This window comes from Mauremys reevesii, linkage group 4, assembly GCF_016161935.1.
Source record: "Mauremys reevesii isolate NIE-2019 linkage group 4, ASM1616193v1, whole genome shotgun sequence".
In the NCBI taxonomy this organism is placed as follows: domain Eukaryota; kingdom Metazoa; phylum Chordata; order Testudines; family Geoemydidae; genus Mauremys; species Mauremys reevesii.
Genome location: NC_052626.1, coordinates 134,100,525 through 134,120,021, shown reverse-complemented (window position 1 = coordinate 134,120,021; position 19,497 = coordinate 134,100,525). Strand labels below are relative to the sequence as shown.

The following is a 19,497-nucleotide window of genomic DNA, read 5'->3' as shown; positions in this document are numbered from 1 at the left end:
ATGGGCACGAGAGTCTGTCCATGTGGAGACCCAGTGACATCAATGGGCCTGTCTGCACGTGAGGATCCAGCCACATGGATGAAACTACAAGATCAGAGATAGTTCATTAAGAGGAAGAGTTCACAGGACCGTGGCCTTACGGAGCATAATATTTCAGACTTAAAGGGACGCTGTCAGGATTAAAGTTGGATTCAGCAAGTCACTCAAGAAGCGGCAAAGAATCCTGTGGCACCTTATAGACTAACAGACGTTTTGCAGCATGAGCTTTCGTGGGTGAATACCCACTTCGTCGGATGCAAGTCACTCAAGCACGTGCTTAAATCCCAGTGAAGTCGAGAACACTCCATTCTAGTTAAGTGCTTTGCTGAACTGGGGCTGAAAAGCTTATTTTAATTTAACAAGTTTTTCTTACCTGTGTTCCTCATACCTGAGATTGTTAAAACTGAGCACAGACTTAATATATAACATTTCTTCTTATATCTGTGCTATATTTTGAGCTTCACTCTGCTTAGGCAGCAAAGATAGGCTGCCACGTCTCATGTCCTGGGCTACATATGCTGCTGGGAAATATTTAAAGCCCCAACACAAAACCATCTACATTGATTTTATTTAAAAATCACAAAGGTCTTCCGGTTTACAGCAGGTTTTGTGATTTTTAAACACAAAGCTTCCATTTGGAGGCTAAACTAACTGTAGCTTTAAAGATCAAGAAAAGATTTGCTCAAAACAAGCGTGATTTCACAAAGCCCGCATAATATTCCTTTATCAATTTAAACATGCCGCAGCCCTAATGTTTAGCAGGGAACTTGTGATCCCCCAGCAATTTTTAAAAAGTTGCCTCTTTACTGAGAGAAATCCCTTGTTACTCACCAGGCTTGGGGAGAGGCGAAGCAGCTCAAGATAACCTAAATGAGCTCCTTTAAAAAAAAAAAAAGCTTGCACTTAGATCTGAAGGAACGCAATTTATATGTTCAGCATTGTTTGTGTGTGAGGGCCTAATCCATGCATTACCTGGCAGGTCATTGCACAATGGAAGGAACACAAAGGAGGATGGCTAGCCTGGCATTTGGGATCCCTGGGTTGAAGCCCCTGTTCCATCTGACTTCCTGTGCGGCTATTTTACAAGATGCAGAGTGCCAGTCTCCCAGGCCAGGCCGACAGACTCACACTAACAGGGCTCCAGGTAGCATGCAAAATAAATAAATAAATAATTAAATAAAAGTCAGTGTGGACATTGCAGCTTGGGCTCTCAAACCTAAGGGGCGGATGTGCTTGAGAGCCCAAGCTGCTGCCGGAGTCACAATAGCCACACTACTACTTGCAGCAGGCTAGCTCAAGCCCTGCTAGCACAGATCTACCTACCTGGGCTAGAAGGCTCTCCCCTCAGCTGCAGCACAGACTCTCTGCCTCCGTTTTCAATCTGTAAAATGGGGATAACAATACTCACAGGAGTGTTGTGAGGCTAAGTACACTAGCAATTGTGAGGCACTCTGATACTACAGTGATCGGGGCTATGTAAGTGTATCAGACAGACAGAAATGTCCGTTATGGAGTTTCCTACACCTCTGTCTGAAGCAGCTGGCGTAGGCCATTGTGAGAACAGGATAGTGGGCTAGCTGCCCTCTGGTCTGCTCCCATCTGGCGATGCCCACATTCCTGGGACTATCAATGTTATTTCAGTAGCTTTTTAAAAAAAGTAAATAGAAACTGTGGAAGGCAGCGTTGCCAATTCACATAATTTTAGCACGAGCATCACAATTTTGGGGGGTTGTGTTTTTAAAGCCACAGCTCCTGGAGTCAGAGGATGATGTTGAAAATCTCAGCTTTTTCTTTTTTTTTTTTTAAACAAAAATATTTTAGCCCTCATGGTTGTTGGGAAAAAGCTTGAAAACGTGTTTCCTAAAATCTCAAAAGACCAAGCAAAAAAACAAAATTAATTTAAAAAAATCTCATGATTTTTAAGCAAGGAGTCCAGTGGGTCCTTGTTGTTTTTTTTGGATACAGACTAACACGGATACCCCCGATACATGATTTTTAAGCCAATCTCTTCTTTTTTTGGAACCTGATGCGCGATTTTTGAACACTTAGGGTTGGCAATGCTGGCCCGAGAGGTGAAGGAAGGAATACCCCACGTTTACCCTGGCAATGGTGGTGTCTGTTCAGCTGTGCGCACTGTCTTCCTGGAGAAATGATGGAGAATCAGAGAAGCTGAACCTCTGCTGGGGAGCTGGTGCCTGAGGGGAAGGCATTAGCAATCTCAAGAGGGAGAGGGAAGTCATTTATCATTTCACAGTTAGCTGACGTGAGCTGCTTATCATTTTTCTATTTAGAGTCAATTTGCTTAAATATGCCTTGGGGCAAGTCAAGAAGGATTTTTTTTTTTTTTTTAATTAGAGACTAGCTGAACAGTTACCCGGTAATTGTAATGCACGGCCTTCTGGGTAATCAGAACATCCTCTCAGTAAGGGTCATGTACAAATGCTTTGCGGGAGGTGCCAGTTCTGCTTGAGCTGTGCATTCACCTAGAGCAGCTGGAGGAGGAAAACCCCCAGCTTGTGCAGTGGGATGATAGAGCTGAACAGAAGTTAGGGTGAAAGTGAACTGAATCCGAACCATTTGTTCTGTTGGGGCGGGCACGCAGCATTCAACACTCACTGAGAGAGATGGAGAAGGATGGTCTTGTGGTTAAACCACTGGAGAGCAACTCATTAGATCCTAGTTCCATTTCTGGTTCTGCCACAGACCCTTTGAGAGTCACTTCGTCCCTCCGGGACCCAGCTTCCCTACTGTAAAAGAGGGATAACGATACTCCCTCCGCCCGTCTTGTCTATTTGTACTGTGAGCTTTTAGGGGCAGCAACTGTCTCTTATTGTTCATACAGCACGAAGCACAATGACAGCCAGGTCTTTGCTGGGGCCTCTACATGCTACCAGGATATAAATAACGATTAAAAAAAACTACTCCCCCTTGGCAAAAATTCAACTCGCCAATTCCCTGGACAGATTGATTCCGTATTCCACGCTCTGTACCCCACTGGAAATCGTAGCAGGAATTCAGATGGATTTAGCTTGTTCACCTGTATGGCAGTGTTTTGTCACAGAACCCCACTGGAAAGGTTCAGCTTTGCAAACACGTTTGTTCTTGAGGCTCTGGGTTAAGCCCCCCGAGCCAAGCACTATCCAGGTGGGCGAATCCCCATCTAAACTTTTTGGCTCCGGTTTGTCTCTGGCATTTATTCCTTCACGTGCATCAGTTCAGCACGACCGAAAAGGAGCTTCTCAACAGCCCTGGAGACTGAACTCTGCTCTCCTTACACCGCAGCAGCTGTAGCACAAGCTTCCCTTAAACTGCTCTGTCTCTGTGTGGAGAATGGCATTCCAGCTCTACTGGCCTGCTCCGTCCCCAGTCTTCCCTCTCTGCTGAGGGTGCCAATTAGATCCAGCTGCGCTTGTGGTTCTGGCGACACTGACTCCTGTCACTGGGAATGTGGCTGGGACTCATCAACTGCATGTCACACAGGCCACTGGAAAGAATGGGTGTTTATTGCAGTGCGGTCGTGTTTAGGGAAATAGACCTTACACAGCGTTCTTGTTGGAAGCCTTGGCAAATGGAAAATCTGAGACTCCTCAAGTGAGCACTGACCAAGAAAGACTTGTTGCCCGATGGAAACAGTCTCAGTAATGCTACTGAATGTCATATTTCAAGCAGAAGTGTCTGCCAGCTCAACAACATTCAAAATCTTCAACATTACTGAAGTACTGCAGAGCTCCTAACCCTTTACAATACATTGGAGCCCATGGACCATATCAAAAATATACGCACACTACGACAGTTACTTGTACCTAGCGCCAGCTGAGAATTTTTTGATCAATCATTTTTCACTGAAAAATGCCACTTTGTCAAAACCAAAACTGTCTGTGGAACAAGGTTGGGTTCAACGAATTTCCCGATTCAAGAAACAGTCAGGGAAAAAGGTTCAACAAACTGTCAAAATGAAACATCTTCAAAATGAAAAATTCCAGGTTTTCCAATTCAAACCGATTCCCATTTCCCAATTTAAGCTATCTAGACTAAAAGGTTAAAAGGTCAAAATCAGAATATTCCGATTTACCTGAAACAAAAGAAACTTTGGTTTGCGAATACTTGAAATTGATTTTTTGTCATGATTCAAAATGAGAAAAAAATCCTAACTCTCAAAAACGTTCATGGGACAGAACAACTGTTTCCTGCCCAACTCTATTTGTATCTCACTTGGACAAAGACGAGAAGTCACATGGGGCAGCTTGCCAGCCATAAAAAACATACTGCTGTCTGCTGATCAACTTTGTTGCTCCCCATGGGGTGAAGACGACAGATTGGAATTTAGCACTCTTCAGGCCACCCTTCAGTTACCTCTGACTTGGACACGTCTTAGAACAAGCCACAGACTTTTTAAGGCACCATAGACCAAGATTTTCAAACCTGGGTGCCCTACAATTAGGCCCCGAAGCCTGTATTTAGGCACCATAATAAGCGTAATCGTTTTCATAAGCGTAGAACTGCTAGAGAGCAGGTCAGCCCCTCTCAGAATCAGGCCTCTTATTCGAGTGCATAAATACAGACTTCAGAGCCTAACTCTGGTTATTAATGCAAAGAGTGGGGGGAAGAGTTCCATGCATGAGGATAACAAAGGTCACAAGTCTGTGGTCAGGAGATCCTTTATCACCTCACAGTCTGGGTAGGTGACAGAGCCTCTTTCTCAGCGCGAGGAGAAAGGTGGTGGGTCACCAGTTTAGATACCACCAGCCTCTCTCTGGGCTGAATGCAATGGAGCTTTGGAGCAAGCATTCTGGAAAGATGCACATGAGGGGTACGTGTAAGTGCAGTGACATGCACCTCAAAAACTTCATGGCAAAGATGAAGCAATTAACGTAACCATCCCCTACTTCACTGTAGCCTCAGATCCCCTCTCCCCTCCCTAGATCAAGTTAGGGTTACGTCATAAAGCAGCAATTCCAGACCACTGACACAGGGGCCAGTGCAGATACCTCCAGCTGATCCGACCAGCATTCCAATCTCCCCCTCCCTACACCTTGATGATAAACTTGGGGCTGGGTCCCAGTACTGGCTTCCAGCTCTGCAGGCAATTGCAAAGCTGGGAGATGCTGCAGACAGTTCTGTTATGAGTCAGAGAACCCGGAGCGGAATGGAAAGCAGCACACGCGGGCTTGTACAACGAAGGAGGCATTTCGGGAAACCAGTTCAGTTACTCACACAGTTTGGGGATCACAAGCATTTGAGAACAAGTAATAACAGCCTCACTCTAGATCTTCCCCAGTACCACAAATTCCCTTTAACAGGAATTTCATGAACGATGGGTACTGTATTACTGCTGTGACCTTCTTCCAGCTCTCCCTACCACATGCCTGGAATATGCATTATTTAATTGTTCCTGCAATGAAAGCAGATTCACTGCATGGAAAAGCAGAGAGTAATAAAAGGAAGAATAGAGTTCTGAGTATGTGAATTGGGAGCAGAGACTGAGTATAGCCCAATGCACACCAAGAAATTTAACCAGCAGATTGTTTTAGATATTAAGATAACGGAATCCCTTTTGACTTCAATTCCATATATCCTTCCGCAGATAATCTGGCAACTTCCAAGGGGTCTTGAGACAGCTTTGCACTACAGCACGTTAGTCTAATTTCTGCGGTCGTACCTTCCACAAAGCTCACTATACAATGGCCATAAAGTTCAAAGGCATTTTCATTGTAAATGGTGTCCCTCCACCAGAGTTTCTAAATACACCAAAGGAGCATTACAGACGGCACTGGATGGCTGAGATGATTGGGAATGGGCTAGAGCAGGGGTTGGCAACCTTTCAGAAGTGCTGTGCCGAGTCTTCATTTAGTCATTCTAATTTAAGGTTTCGCGTGCCAGTCATACATGTTAACGTTTTTAGAAGGTCTCTTTCTATAAGTCTATAATATATAACTAAGCTATTGTTGTATGTAAAATAAATAAGGTTTTTAAAATGTTTAAGAAGCTTCATCTAAAATTAAATTCGAACGCAGAGCCCCCCGGACCGGTGGCCAGGACCCAGGCAGTGTGAGTGCCACTGAAAATCAGCTCGCGTGCTGCCTTCGGCACATGTGCCATAGGTTGCCTACCCCTGGGCTAGAGGCTACCCATTCAAACCCAGCCAAGGTCAGTGACATCTTTCAACCACTACTTGAGTGCGTCAGGTCAAGTCCCAGTGAACGTGTACCAGCACCGCTACAACTGGCCACGTTCTTAGCATTCTCCACAAAGAAAACAATGAACAAACCACGGAGGCTGAACTATCCTCACTCAGTCTTGGAGATGGTCCCTCCAGCTCAAGGGTGAGGTGCAGGCTAATATTGCCACTGTATAATGCTTTACCTGGCCTGTGTGTAAAAAGCATCCAGCACCCTTCATCAGCACTGGATACATACCTTTTTATTTTACCATTTTTTGTTAATCTTTCCACAGATACCTACTTAAAAAAAAAAACCCAAAGAAACCCTCAGCTGCAGTCATACTACTTTATTTAGGAAAAAAAAAGAAAAAAAGGACGAGCCAAATCAGAACTCCCTAGGAACAGCACTTAAAGCAAAAACATAGGCTCACACAAAGCGTTAGGGAGGAGGTACCTGAATATGCAAAGTGGAACCCAATACAGGCATTACTGACCTGACCCCTAGGGAGGGGAGCGATAGCTCAGTGGTTTGAGCATTGGCCTGCTAAACCCAGGGTTGTGAGTTCAATCCTTGAGGAGGCCACTTAGGGATCTGGGGCAAAAATTGGTCCTGCTAGTGAAGGCAGGGGGCTGGACTCAATGACCTTTCAAGGTCCCTTCCACTTCTAGGAGATTGGTATATCTCCAATTATTACCAAATGACCCTTCCAGAAACCCTCCACTCCTGTTGAGGCTACAAAGCTGGGAGGTGAAAGTGAACAAGAATGGGCTTGGTCAGAAGACAGCTGGTGCTTCCTTCTTCCAGTCTGACTGGAAACATTCCAAGACTAGATGTTCTTATTGTATCGAAGTACTTCCAGATGCATGGGAAAACCTAATGTATTGTTTGAATCTCCAGAAGGGTTTGGTTTAGAGCTGGTCAAAAAATTTTTCCATCCAAACATTTATTGATTGAATGGAAGCTTTACAAGGAAATTTTCACTTTAATGAAAATTTACTTTGACAAAAATCTGAAATATGTTGAACAACAAAACCAAAAACTTAAATTTTCCATCAAATTTTTCACAAGGGAAATATACATATTTTCTCAACCAGACCTAGTTTTGTTCAACACGGGAGTCACACGGAGGGGCTATTTCATCTAACATGGATCTCTCCAGCCCTAGTCATGTACCCACTTATTTTTCTGGACAGAAACAGTTTCACACTAATAATAGTGGTGAGGTGGAAACAGAAGCCTCAAGGGGGAACCAGAAGGTAAGTGTTCCCTGCCTTGGGTCAAGTGCTGACACCAACAAGCAGGGCCGTCCTTAGGATTTATGGTGCCCTAGGCAGGATTATTAAACTGGTGCCCCTGTGCCTGTCTTGCTCTTAGCAACACAAACATAAGCTTACACTATTGGAAAACTTGCCACATGCATGTTATTAAAACCAATTTAACTTAATGAAGCACACTGTAATGCTGATGAACTAACACTAAAGAAGTAGCACTATAGAAAAAATTCTGATTTGACAGAATGATGCAAATAATGTAATTTTTTTAATTTGTCAACATTTTACTGGAAATTTATATGAAGACGTATTGAAACAAGGATTTGTTTTTAATTAAAAGCAATCTTTCTGGGTTTTTTGGCTGCAAAATCAGTAATAATGTAATCGTATGACAAAGACAAAGTGATGTCTTGTTTGATTGCAAGAATAGCAAGACCAGTCAAGTGTTCCTGACTCCTTTTAGAGCGGAGATAGTTTTTAATGAGCTTTAGTTTTGAGAAACTCCATTCTCCTGATGCTACTGTTACAGGAATTGTCAGTAGAATACGAGTGGCAATGTACACATTAGGATATATGTCAACAAGTTTGCTGGTATGAGTAAACTGTACAATGTCCATTATCGATTTTGCATGTGGCAACACTGATGACAGTGTACTCAATTCTTCATACAGTTCAAGTCCATTTAAATCAAAACGATCGCCGTGCTTCAGGAGGCTCTCTAGGTCAGGGGTCCACAACGCGGTGCCTGTGGGTGCCATGGCGCCCGCAGGGGCCTCTAAGTGCACCTGCGTACTGGCTGGCGGACGAGCATCCACCAAAATGCCGCCAAAATTCGGCGGCATTTAGGCAGCGACGCCTCTGGATGATGCCGCTTGCCGCCGATAAGCAGCGTCATCCAGAGGCGTTGCCGCTGAAATGCCGCCGAATTTCGGCAGATGCTCGTCCACTGCCACGGTAAAAGGTTGGTGACCACTGCTCTAGGTTCTTGCACTGTGTCATTAGTTGCTCTTGTTTTCCTATTTCATTGAATTTAGTCCTGCTCAGCCCACTACCAGCTAAGTGAATGGAACCCCAGGCCGACAGCGGGTTGAGTGGCTCAGCCAGGGTATCAGCCGCCAGCCTGCTCAGCCCGCTGCCAGCCTGGGGTTCCTTGGGGGTCCCCAGGCCAGCAGTGGGTGCTGAGTGGGGCCGGCGGCCGGGACCCCGGGTGGCAATGGGGCAGCAGCCAGAATCCCAGAGCAGCGGCGGGCTGAGCCGCCGCTGCATGCCATCGAAAATCAGCTTGCGTGCCACCTTTGGCATGTATGCCGTAGGTTGCCGACCCCTGCTCTATACATTAGTAAGGAGATGAGCATATTACAGTTGTTGGAGGGCTCTATTTAGCAGTAACAGGGCTATAGGAAAGTCAGTCAACATTTTTTGTTTCTCTGATGAAAACTGGCCCACTCCCTTCCCCATACCAAACTTGTCACAAATAATTGTCAACAATTTAATTTTCTGTTTTTAGCTAAGATATTGATTTAAAAAATATATTGAAATTTAATTCAGGATTGTTAGCAAGCTCTTTTGGCAAACAAAGTTGTTAAATGACAATCTAAATGGCAACTCAGTACTGCTTTCATGCTTGGCTCACCCCCCAGCCTGCTGGTCCAACAGCTGCAGTAGGAGGAGGAGATAGGTGGAAAACTGCAGGACCCCAAAATCCACCTCTTGGGGTGCAGACTGGCAACAGCAGCAGCAAACCCTCATCTCCGATCACACGCCAATGTGCACCACCGCCAGCCCAACGACCATGGTGAAGTTAGCACAGCATCTGATCTCAGGGACGGGGCACCCATGGAGCCACAGCAGCTCATCCTGCCCTGTGCAGCTCCCCCTGGATGAGATGGATCACTGCCAGCCCGGGGGAGAGACGTGCTTCCCAGCTAGGGTGACCAGATCCAGATGTCCTAATTTTTTAAGGTCAGTCCCAATATTTGGGGCTTTTTCTTATATAGGTACCAATTACCCCCACCTAGGGTGACCAGACAGCAAATGTGAAAAATCGGGACGGGGGTGGGGGGGAATAGGAGCCTATATAAGAAAAAGACCCAAAAATCGGGACTGTCCCTATAAAATCGGGACATCTGGTCACCCTACAGGTGAGTTCCTTCCCCCACCCCTTCCCAGAGACCCCAGCAGCCAATCCCCTCCCTCAGACTGTGCTGCATTCGGCTCTCTCTAGGACCCATTAACCCTGCTCTTACATGCTCCACTGCTTCCCATCGGTCCGGGCTCACAGCAGAGCGGTGCCCCCAGACCTAGTGGTGCCCTAGCCGGCCGCCTGTTCTGCCTATGGCTAAGGACGGCCTGCCAACAAGGAATCCAGGAGGGCAAAATCTCCACCTTCTATGTTCTGTGTAAGACAAAGCCTCACAGACACATCTGCTCCCAATGCTACACACGGCCTAACTTTCAAGAGGCTTCATTCTGCTCCCTACCAAGTTGGGCTCCCATGAACCGCTTGTGATATAAGCACCATCAACTGATTCAGAACAGTCTCAGGTCTCTCTCATATGTATTTATTTGTAGACTGGGATTTTCAAAGCAGTCTAAGGGAGTCAGTCACCCAATTTCTCTATATTCCTTTGAAAGGTGCTGCTACAAAGCACCTACAGCGTGCTTAGGCAACTGAATCATTTAATCTCTTGGCCTTTACTCCATAAAAACATAGGATTTGATTTGTGAAATGGGCTAAGGTCTAGGATAGGTTCAGGTCTACTCTCCTTCCCAACCCCACTTTTGCACATTGATATGATTTTTCTGAAGCAACTAATAACTTCAAAAGCTCAACTTGACACACTTTAAAGAGACCCAATTTTAATCTAGATATGTGCCTAGTTTTACAACAGGCTACAATAAAAGCACTAGCGAAGTCAGTACAAATTAAAATTTCACAGACAAGGATTTGTTTATACTGCTCTGCATACTATACAGTGAAATATAAGTACAATAGTTATATTCCAACTGATTTATTTTATAATTATATGGTAAAAGTGAGAAAGTCAGCAATTTTTCAGTACTAGTGCGCTGCGACACTTTTGTATTTCTGTGTCTGATTTTGTAAGATTTTAAGTGAGGTGAAACTTGAGGCACACAAGACAAAGACTCTTGAAAGGAGTCCAGTAGCCTGGAAAGGTTGAGTGCCACCATTCTAGAGTAACAACCCTAATTCTGCCTCGCATTCCTGCCAGTTGTAGTGCATGGGGGCGCATGTCTAGAAAACTGCAGTGTTTCTCCATAAGGGAAGAGCAAGAAATTCTAGGATGCCATGACCCAGGTTGTTCTCATTACCTTTTCAGCCCAAAACGGGAAGTGAAAGGGCTGGAGAGCACTGGTAAAAAGCCTCTTCTTGGGAAATCCCCAGCCCAAGTTTGCAGAAACAGCAGCCAAACTTTTGGGTGTTTACCAAACAAAACCCAAACTCTTTGAAGCTGGCCCCTTCCCTGCACCATTGTCCCATCTATCTCAGTACTTATATGGCCAGCCTCACCACTATAATATCCTGGGGCCTGTAGCCAGCTCTGGATAGGGCTGCACCGATAGCATGACAGAGATTGGATTGGTCCGTTCATCTTCCTTGGACCACAGCAATCGCTTAAAAACACACTGATATCGGCTCTGACCCTGGAAGCAGGTAGGCACCCATAGTGCCAGCCCTCCCACCCCCCACTGAGGTCAACAGGAGTCCTGGCCGCTCAGCAACCCTCAGGATCAGGCCCACGATTATTAGACATTTCTTTACGGGATTTACTATGACACTCTCTAGCCACTATCACCTATTAACAGATATAATCACTTCAGTAACTTGCAGGGAAAGCTAATTTTAGAAACTTAACCCAGCTCTAGGATATAGCCACGTGACAGGGTTTGCCAAGAGCCTCTGAAGCAGGATGCCTCCATTCAATGAGCAAGATATTTTACATTTAAATTAAGAGACACTTAATTGGACAGAAACTGAATTTCTATCAAACATGTAAATAAATTCCCACAAAGACATCGGGTTTAGCGATCGATCAGAATCTCTGCCGTCCTCCATTAAAAACAGAGATTGATTATTTTTTGTCCAGCTAAAATTAGAGACTCTTTGAGCTGATACATGAGTGCCCCCTGAGGAAGCTATTTCCTTCCATCTCCTTCCCAAATGCACAAACCAAACAGCACCTCTTGCAGTTTTAAGCACAAATACTTTTGCCAACCCAGTTTCCAAGAGACAATTGTGCATCTCTAAGCTCTTCCATTCGACAGATTACTCCATCATACTTGTGTAGCTGGGACCAGATTCTGATCTCAGCTACACCAGTTTAAATTGGGGGCAATTTTATGTATTTCAACTGAGTCATGTCAGAGCAACATTGGTATAGCTGAATGCCACGTTTGGCCCTCGGGAATCACGGCCTTTTTGCAATTAGAACTAGTCAGAGCTTGCTAGGAGAGGAACCGTTAAGCTGCCAAATATCCTCTCTTGCTTTTCCAATCAAAGCAATTTTGAAGTTGCACAGAACAAAGCAAGCATGTCACATCAACAGAAGCTAGGATTTAAAATAGCAACAACTTTAAACCAGCTTCCTTGTCTCCCACAGGAGGTGCTAAGGTTTCAACACGGCTGCTGATCACTCTCTTGGTCTTCACTTTTACCACTGTTTCTAAGTCTCAGGCTATTACAATATTTTATTCTTACCTATTTTCTTGTTATATTTCTTTTGAATGTTACCCTGTAATTCTAGTGCTCGACTATGCTTACACTATGTGATGATGCACCTGCATAGCACATAGCCACAGGATCTCAAAGCACTTTGCAAACATTTAATTAAACCTCACAGTAGACCTATGGGATGGGTATTTATTACTATTATGATCTACGAATTCCTAAAAACGTGCAAGGTACTTCATACAGAACTAAGGTATAATCCTTGAATATCCCACTGTATAGAAGAGGAAAATGAAACACCGAGAGAAGCAGCAGTGACTCGCTCAAGGTAATGTAGTGAGTCTATGGAAGAGGCAGGAAGAGAACGAAGGAGTCCTGAAAACAAGCCTTCTGCTCCAATTACCAGCCACACTTCCTCTTAGCAGCGAGAAAACAACCCCGTGGCCTGAGGAGCAGTTTTAACCTGAAGACCAAACTACCTGGGGGATGCAATAAAGATTACCCACAAATTTTAAATTAAAAAAGATTTAAAATATCCAGTTGGTTTTATACACGAGAACTTTCTGAATCTTTGTTCCTGAGATGAGACCTGTGGGTGGTGAAGATGGTTTGAGGCAATTTCTCTACCCCCCTCTCTCTGGTTTCTGCTAAACCAACAGTTCTCACACTGTGATCTGAAAAGCAGGCTGGCCAAATGTTTCCAGCTGCTAAGATGGATGGAAGGCGATCCATTCAATTGTGAATGGGAGGAGACATGTCCAGGTAACAATCTATTAAAAAGCAATGCTGCCATCTCTCACGATTTTATGAGTCTTGCAATATTTGAGGTTTTCCTTAAAGCCCCAGGAGTCATGTGATAAGAGAAACTCACTGCTTTCATTAAAAAAAGCTAGCCCTCATAGCCATGGAGAAAAGCTTGGAAGAGAGACATGGGTGCACCCTCAGAGAACAGGTAGTAAATAAAAAGAGCACAACAACATTTGTTATTTTAAATCTCATGATTTTTAAGCCAATCGTGATTTTTTGAGGCCTGACACATTTTTGAATGCTTGGGGTTGACAATGCTGAAGATGCATCCCATGCCATGAAAAAGTTTGAGGCCCCCGGGGCTAAGAAATCCTTTCCCAGATCACTTTATTCACAGTTCAAAAAAAGGGAGCTGGAAAGAGAAATTATTGGCCTCTAAAATACACCAGATTGTAACAAACAGCGTTCCTGGGGAGAGCATAAGGGGTTTATTCTCCCACTTGCACCAGTGCAAACACAGCTGGAGACCCAATATGCTAAAATTTCAGCCTGAGGTTTACAAAAACAAAAAAAACCCCAACACTTGACAACCAGCTAGTAAAATCCTCTGAAAACGGCAGTTTCTAATGGGAATGGTGACTATTTAACTAGAACACAGCAGCTGGGTGTAGCAGCAACCCCACAGCCCCACTGAGCATAGGTCTGCAATTCCATACTTGACTGATATTATTAAATTTATAGCCCCATCTCAAATTCAGAAGCAAAAAGAACAGGGAAATGACTGTTGAATAATTCTTGGCCTGCTGTTCAAGAGAATCAGTCCGTTCCCATTTCATGCACTCCACAGCCTAACACGCTCTCTGTGAAGGTCATGGGATAGTCACTAAGATAAATGTATGTACCAAATAGTGATATTTTAGCAGGAGACTCATGGCAGTGAATACAGCAGTTCCACAAAGTGCTTACGATGATCTTAGCAATGCTGAAAGGTGAACCCTGAACACAAATCATCTAAATCCCTTAAAGTTACATAGTCATTTTCACTCACTTTCAAAGTCTGCCTTTCCTGCAATTTCCATATTAACTCCACAAACACCACACACTTTATAGGAGATTTGATTTTGAAGGCTTTGTCACTTATCTTTCAAACACAAGTAGATTGAAGGTTCAGTCCTTCAGCCTGACCTCAGATAAAACACCTTGACATCAATGGGCATTTTACCTGAGTAAAGACTGCAGCATCTGGCCCTTTAAACAAGATAAAAGCAAACCTCTATTGTCAAATACATTTCAAAGGAGGGGGTAATCTAAAAAAGTTGCCACCAATTTAAGTGATGACAGAGCATAAAACTTAACCCTGTTCTGTTTTCCAACAGACATTCATTTGAACTGCACCATATTCAAGATAGTCATCCTTAAAAGCGGCCTTTTTTGACTCCCGGGTTAACACACAGCATATGAACTGCAGATACTACTTTGTTCAAAGATTAGTCTCCAACTACAGTCCTAAGATTTCACAGTAACATATTCTCACCTGAGACGACAAACCCAATTTTTGAAGCAAATAAAATAAATCTCGCCTTATTGTTTCAGAACAAGCACGCACATACCCCCAAACCATAACTGTTGTGAAAACACTCTTGAAAAACGTACAATTACTTGATCTTGGTAATATTTGAAACTAGCTTCTTAGCAAATACAATAGGGTCACCTTTAGTTAGAAAGTCGCGCTTTCCTGGGGAAAGAAGAAATTTAACACCCCAATACAACAGCCCACAATAGCCATATTTCAGCACTTGGGGACACACTTGTAGAAAAACATAATATAAATCCTGAGTAGCTGAGACTAAACAGAAGATTTTTAAATTGCTTAATATCCTCAATAGCAACATATGTAAGAACACAAAGCCAAAAGGGAAGCTTATCATCTGGCCTGTTACAAAGCAGAACTACTACAGTTTGTTACCTCTTTATGATGTGTTGCATTTCTAATACATGCAACAATCCAGTACTGCACAAATCCCATAACATTTAACTAGTAGCTGCAACCTGATATATCTCGGCAATTAACTAGTATGCCTAGCATACGAACTTGGAAGAGCACCTACCTTTAACCAGTAAGACCTCCCTGCTGGGCCTCCTGAGTAGGTGGAGACCCTCGGACCAAGATTTCGACTTGGGAAAATGCCTGAATATCTTGCGTATTCTCTTTGTTACAACCCCAAAGCAAGCGGCTGCCTCTGCTTTCCCTTGTGTCATCCTTGTAACAGAAGATCAATAGCTTCTCCAGGCTCAAGCAACCGAGGCAGACTAGAGAAGCAAGCAGACAGCACTCAGATGCGGAATGTCACTGGAAGACGCAGTGTGCACCATTGCAAGTTCTGTACATTTCCAACTCAAGCCCCTCTCTCTTCCCCCATGCAGACAGAACATCAATATTGTTCACTTATAACCTACTGCCACTTTGGGCTCCTTTTTTTAAGGGGAATGCACACAGCCTAATGCTGTGTATCCCAGGGCTGGTTCTCTTACCCATGGAAAACTTTCTATTTCTGGGGCTTTTTGTTTGATAAGATAAAACAAGCTAACGGAAGAGATTACAGCAGAGAGAGCGAGAGCGAGAGAGTGCGTGCAGGACCCATCCTTTCATTGGGAAGTCTTTTTCCAATATCCTTTTTTTTTTTCCATGCAAGTGATAGCTTTCTGCTGTTCTCAGAGTTTAAAGTCAAAGCCTCACAAGCTTAATTGATTGATTAATAAAGGAATAACAACGGGTAAAAATCAGGTTAAACTTAAACCCTAGATTATGGATTTAAACGCCACAGATAGGCACTAATCCAAAGGAGGAAGAGAATTTGCTTATTTTCTAGTTGCAGTTACAACTAGAAATGCACGTCTCAAGCGCCATGTGCCAGGAAAAGAAATCAGTTTAACATCACACTTTAAATCTAGCCCTTCACAACCTCTAAAGCCCTGCAATCCATATCCCAGTGCATGGCTACTATCCCGCATTTATACAACCATCCAAGGTTGGAACTTGACAAATATGAATTAAATTCTGCAATACCCCTGTGAGATATTCTTGCCATTTTACAAGTGAGTAAGTAGAGGCAGAGATGGAGTGACTTGCCTTACGTCACACAGCAAGTTAGAGGCAGTCCCGGGCAGTCCACTAGGAAATACTCCCCTTAATGCACAAACCCCTCTCCCCCAAAACTAGGAATCCTGCCTCCTAATCCTGTACCGTAGCCACGCAACACTGAGTCAACCTCTACAAAAGTTAAGGGAACACTTTCAAGGCTAACAGATCCAATTTAATCTACTGGGCCAGAAAAACAAACTACCTTACAAAATAAGAGCTACAATCTGTGCTTGTTACCTAATCACATTTCCTCTCCCTCCCTTCCCCCCCGGCACTAAACTGGTTTGCAGTATTAGTAGCAACAAGGGAACATGGTCCTCTAGCTAGAACAATGGACCTGGAGACAGGGGACCAGGATTCTATACCCAGCTCTACCACTGATCTGCTGTGCGATCTTGGACAAGTCAACTCTCCTCCCCTCCCTGTGTCTCAGCTTGCAAAACACACAGCCCACCGCTGGAAAGAGTTCTTACGTTTATGTATTTAAAGCATATATAACAGCTTCGCATTAGCAGCAGCACCATTCCCCCACCTGACCTATGTCTAATCTTGTGAACATGCTGTCCGTTAAAGTGACACCTCCATAGCTGCCCAGATGGCTGGCTTCAGACAAAGCCTCACTGCTCTGCTTAGACTAGCCAGAGAGAGTAGCAGGATGTTGCTCCAAAAATTATCTGGGTGAGTTATTAGTGACTTTTACTTCAAGTGCCCAAATTGGAAAGAATTTAAAAGTGGGGAGGGGGAGAAGAGGAGTGCAGACAAAGACAAAGACAGTGACTTATTTTAATCTGCCAGTGGTCTCCTGAAGAGAGAAACATTAAATAATGTGAACAATTGAAATTCTATTTCCCAGGTTTACTGGAATCAGTATTAAACGGATGCTTTCACCCGGTAAAGGAATGCACTGCCTGAAACGAACGAGTGCTGTTAGAAACATGTAGCATTCCATGAAGCATGGGGAGAGATTGGGGTGGTGGCGGTGGCGTTATTCCTTGCTAGGGAAACGGGCCCTGATTCAGCACAGCACTTAAGCATGCACTTAATTGCTTTGATGAACACGGATGGATTCAAGCAGGTGCCTAAAGCCAGGTACATGCTTAGCTTAAGTGTTTTGTTTAATCAGGGCCACAATGCAGAAGTTAAAGGCCAAATCCTGTCCACAGATGCACATGTGCAATTACCCTGAGCTCAGTGAGCAATGCATATATGATAGGGTGACCAGACAACAAGTGTGAAAAATCGGGACGGGGGTGGGGGTAATAGGATCCTATATAAGAAAAACACCCAAAAATCAGGACTGTCCCTATAAAATCGAGACATCTGGTCACCCTAATATATGAACCTAAGGGAAGAACCTGGTTCCGTGTACATTTCAAGGGCCTCCTCTACAGAGTGTCACATGACTAGGCTTCCTTGCAGAACACACACAGAATGATTCGGAAGATTCCCTTATAGAGAAACATTAGTCCAAAAGGTTTCCTGTCTTTGTAAAGTTACAGCTGTCGCAGCTGAATGCACACAAGCTGAAAACTGAAGGCATCAGATTCGAACCCCAGAGCAGGCTGCCCTTTGCAGGGAGATGCTATCGACATGCCACAAACACTCAAATGAAACGATCGCGGTTTTATGGTCACTCAAAATGCAATGGCTGCACATTCGCCTGGATTCACTGGGGATGAAAGCAAGCCATGAGACTTCCCAACAGATGCAAGCAGGGGAAACATGAAAGGGCACTGGCTCAGAGAAGGGGAAACAGATTTGACTGCTGAGAAACAACAAGGCTAATCAAGTAACGAAGTTCTAATGGTGAGGACAGGTAACATGAATCTTCTCCCCAGGTGGTAATGCAAACGTACATTATCGTGGTGGCAGGGAGGAGTGTGTATTTACACACTCCCCAAAAATAGCAATCTATGGTTCAGGTGGACGTAGCTATCAAAATAAGTGCCAACAATAAACTCACCTCTGAAATCTTCCTTGGCTAAAATTACTTCCTTGGCTAAAATTCATTGTATATAATGAGCGACCTTCATCTCTCTAGGTAGGAGGCTTCACAATCAGAGCCAACTCCTAGATTAATTTATCTAGATTTTTTAAGTGGTCAGACTGATGATCTTTCAGCGACCCACAATACATGTGACAAATCTCAAATCTGAGACTTCCCCTTCACCTCCATAATTCGTGGTCCATAAGCAGGGACTGCACCAGACTTCAATATTCTAGCTTCAATAGAGCTGCAATCCTACAACAGAAGACAGGGGACCTCTGATAGAAAGGTCCAAGCTGAGGTGTGAATTTCCCTCTGCATATTCAGTGATATAATAAGAGAGAACCAAATATCAAGATTCTTGCTCAACAGAATCTGAAAATTAATTGCTCCACTCACTCCTTTACAAAAACGTGTACCACACTAGACATATACACGCACCTATATCATAGCGCTCCAACAACTCAGAACAAAAGCAGGGTCTGAAGGTCTTTAAATTGTTAATGACAGTAGCTGTGCCATCCTTTATAGGTCTTGGACTACAAACAAAGTCATTTCAGACCATCATCATTGCATGGTGACATACTTGGTCGGTCTTCCATAACTCTATCTGCTGTTCTATATACCCTGCTGTCCTAGCTCTATCTGAGACCTGTGTCCGATCTAGCAATAACCACTCCTATTTTCTCCTCTCTCCCCCCAAGATTTATCATCAACAGTGTAGATGACATCAGCGGTTCAGCCTGGTTCTCTGAAATCCTTGATGAAAACCTGATGGGTTTGGAACTGAATTTGTCAGCATTTCCTTTAAATAACTGCCCTCTGCTCCACTACAGCAGCCACATCACAAATGTAACCACACTCTTAGAAAGCACTGCAAGATGCATCTCTTTTCCGAGCTCCCTCCACCCCAACAAATTCCCAGTTTCCTGGCTACCAGGTAAAGCTTCCTGGTAAAGCTGTAGGAAGCAGGAGAGCCTGGTATTTGGTCTCTCCCACTGAGATCTTGAATGTCTCAGCTCAAACCTTGTAAGATGCCATATCACAGGATGCTGGTTACCAAACAAATACTTAAAACTACAGACTAGGTTTCACGCTTTACCAGCACAGCATACAATAGCCTAGTCTAGTCCCGTATGCCTGATTCCATTTGCTGCAACAATACAGATTAAAGACTGAAGCCCAAATGTTTCTTAATTAACTAACAGGATGACAAATAAGGACCATATGCTGTCCTGGATCCACACGCAGAATACCATCCATTCATCTGTTGACATGAATGGGCTGCATGTGAAGACCCAGTAGTCCACCCTACGGAACAGATGAAAAAGACCAATGAGGCAGCCCAAGTTACTCTCTCCAGGCCTCTGCTCAAATTGAGTCACATCCTAGGAGCAGCTAGGAACGAGACTCTGGACAGCCCACTTCCCTGCTGCCTATCCAAAATTTCCCAAATCCAG

The 19,497-nt window shown here is 44.0% G+C and overlaps 1 protein-coding gene across 5 annotated transcripts in view; it reads right to left on the bottom strand.

Annotated features, from left to right (window-relative positions):
* RASSF5 (Ras association domain family member 5) overlaps positions 1–19,497 on the bottom strand; it is a 122,721-nt gene that overhangs the window by 78,136 nt on the left and 25,088 nt on the right. The window contains exon 1 of one of the 5 annotated variants that reach the window (XM_039534437.1): positions 15,017–15,167. The exons of the other annotated variants lie outside the window; for them this stretch is intronic. Within the exon in view, the coding sequence (XP_039390371.1) occupies positions 15,017–15,167 (151 nt within the window). Of the gene's footprint in view, positions 1–15,016; positions 15,168–19,497 lie in introns of those variants that run through there. 5 annotated transcript variants of the gene reach the window in all.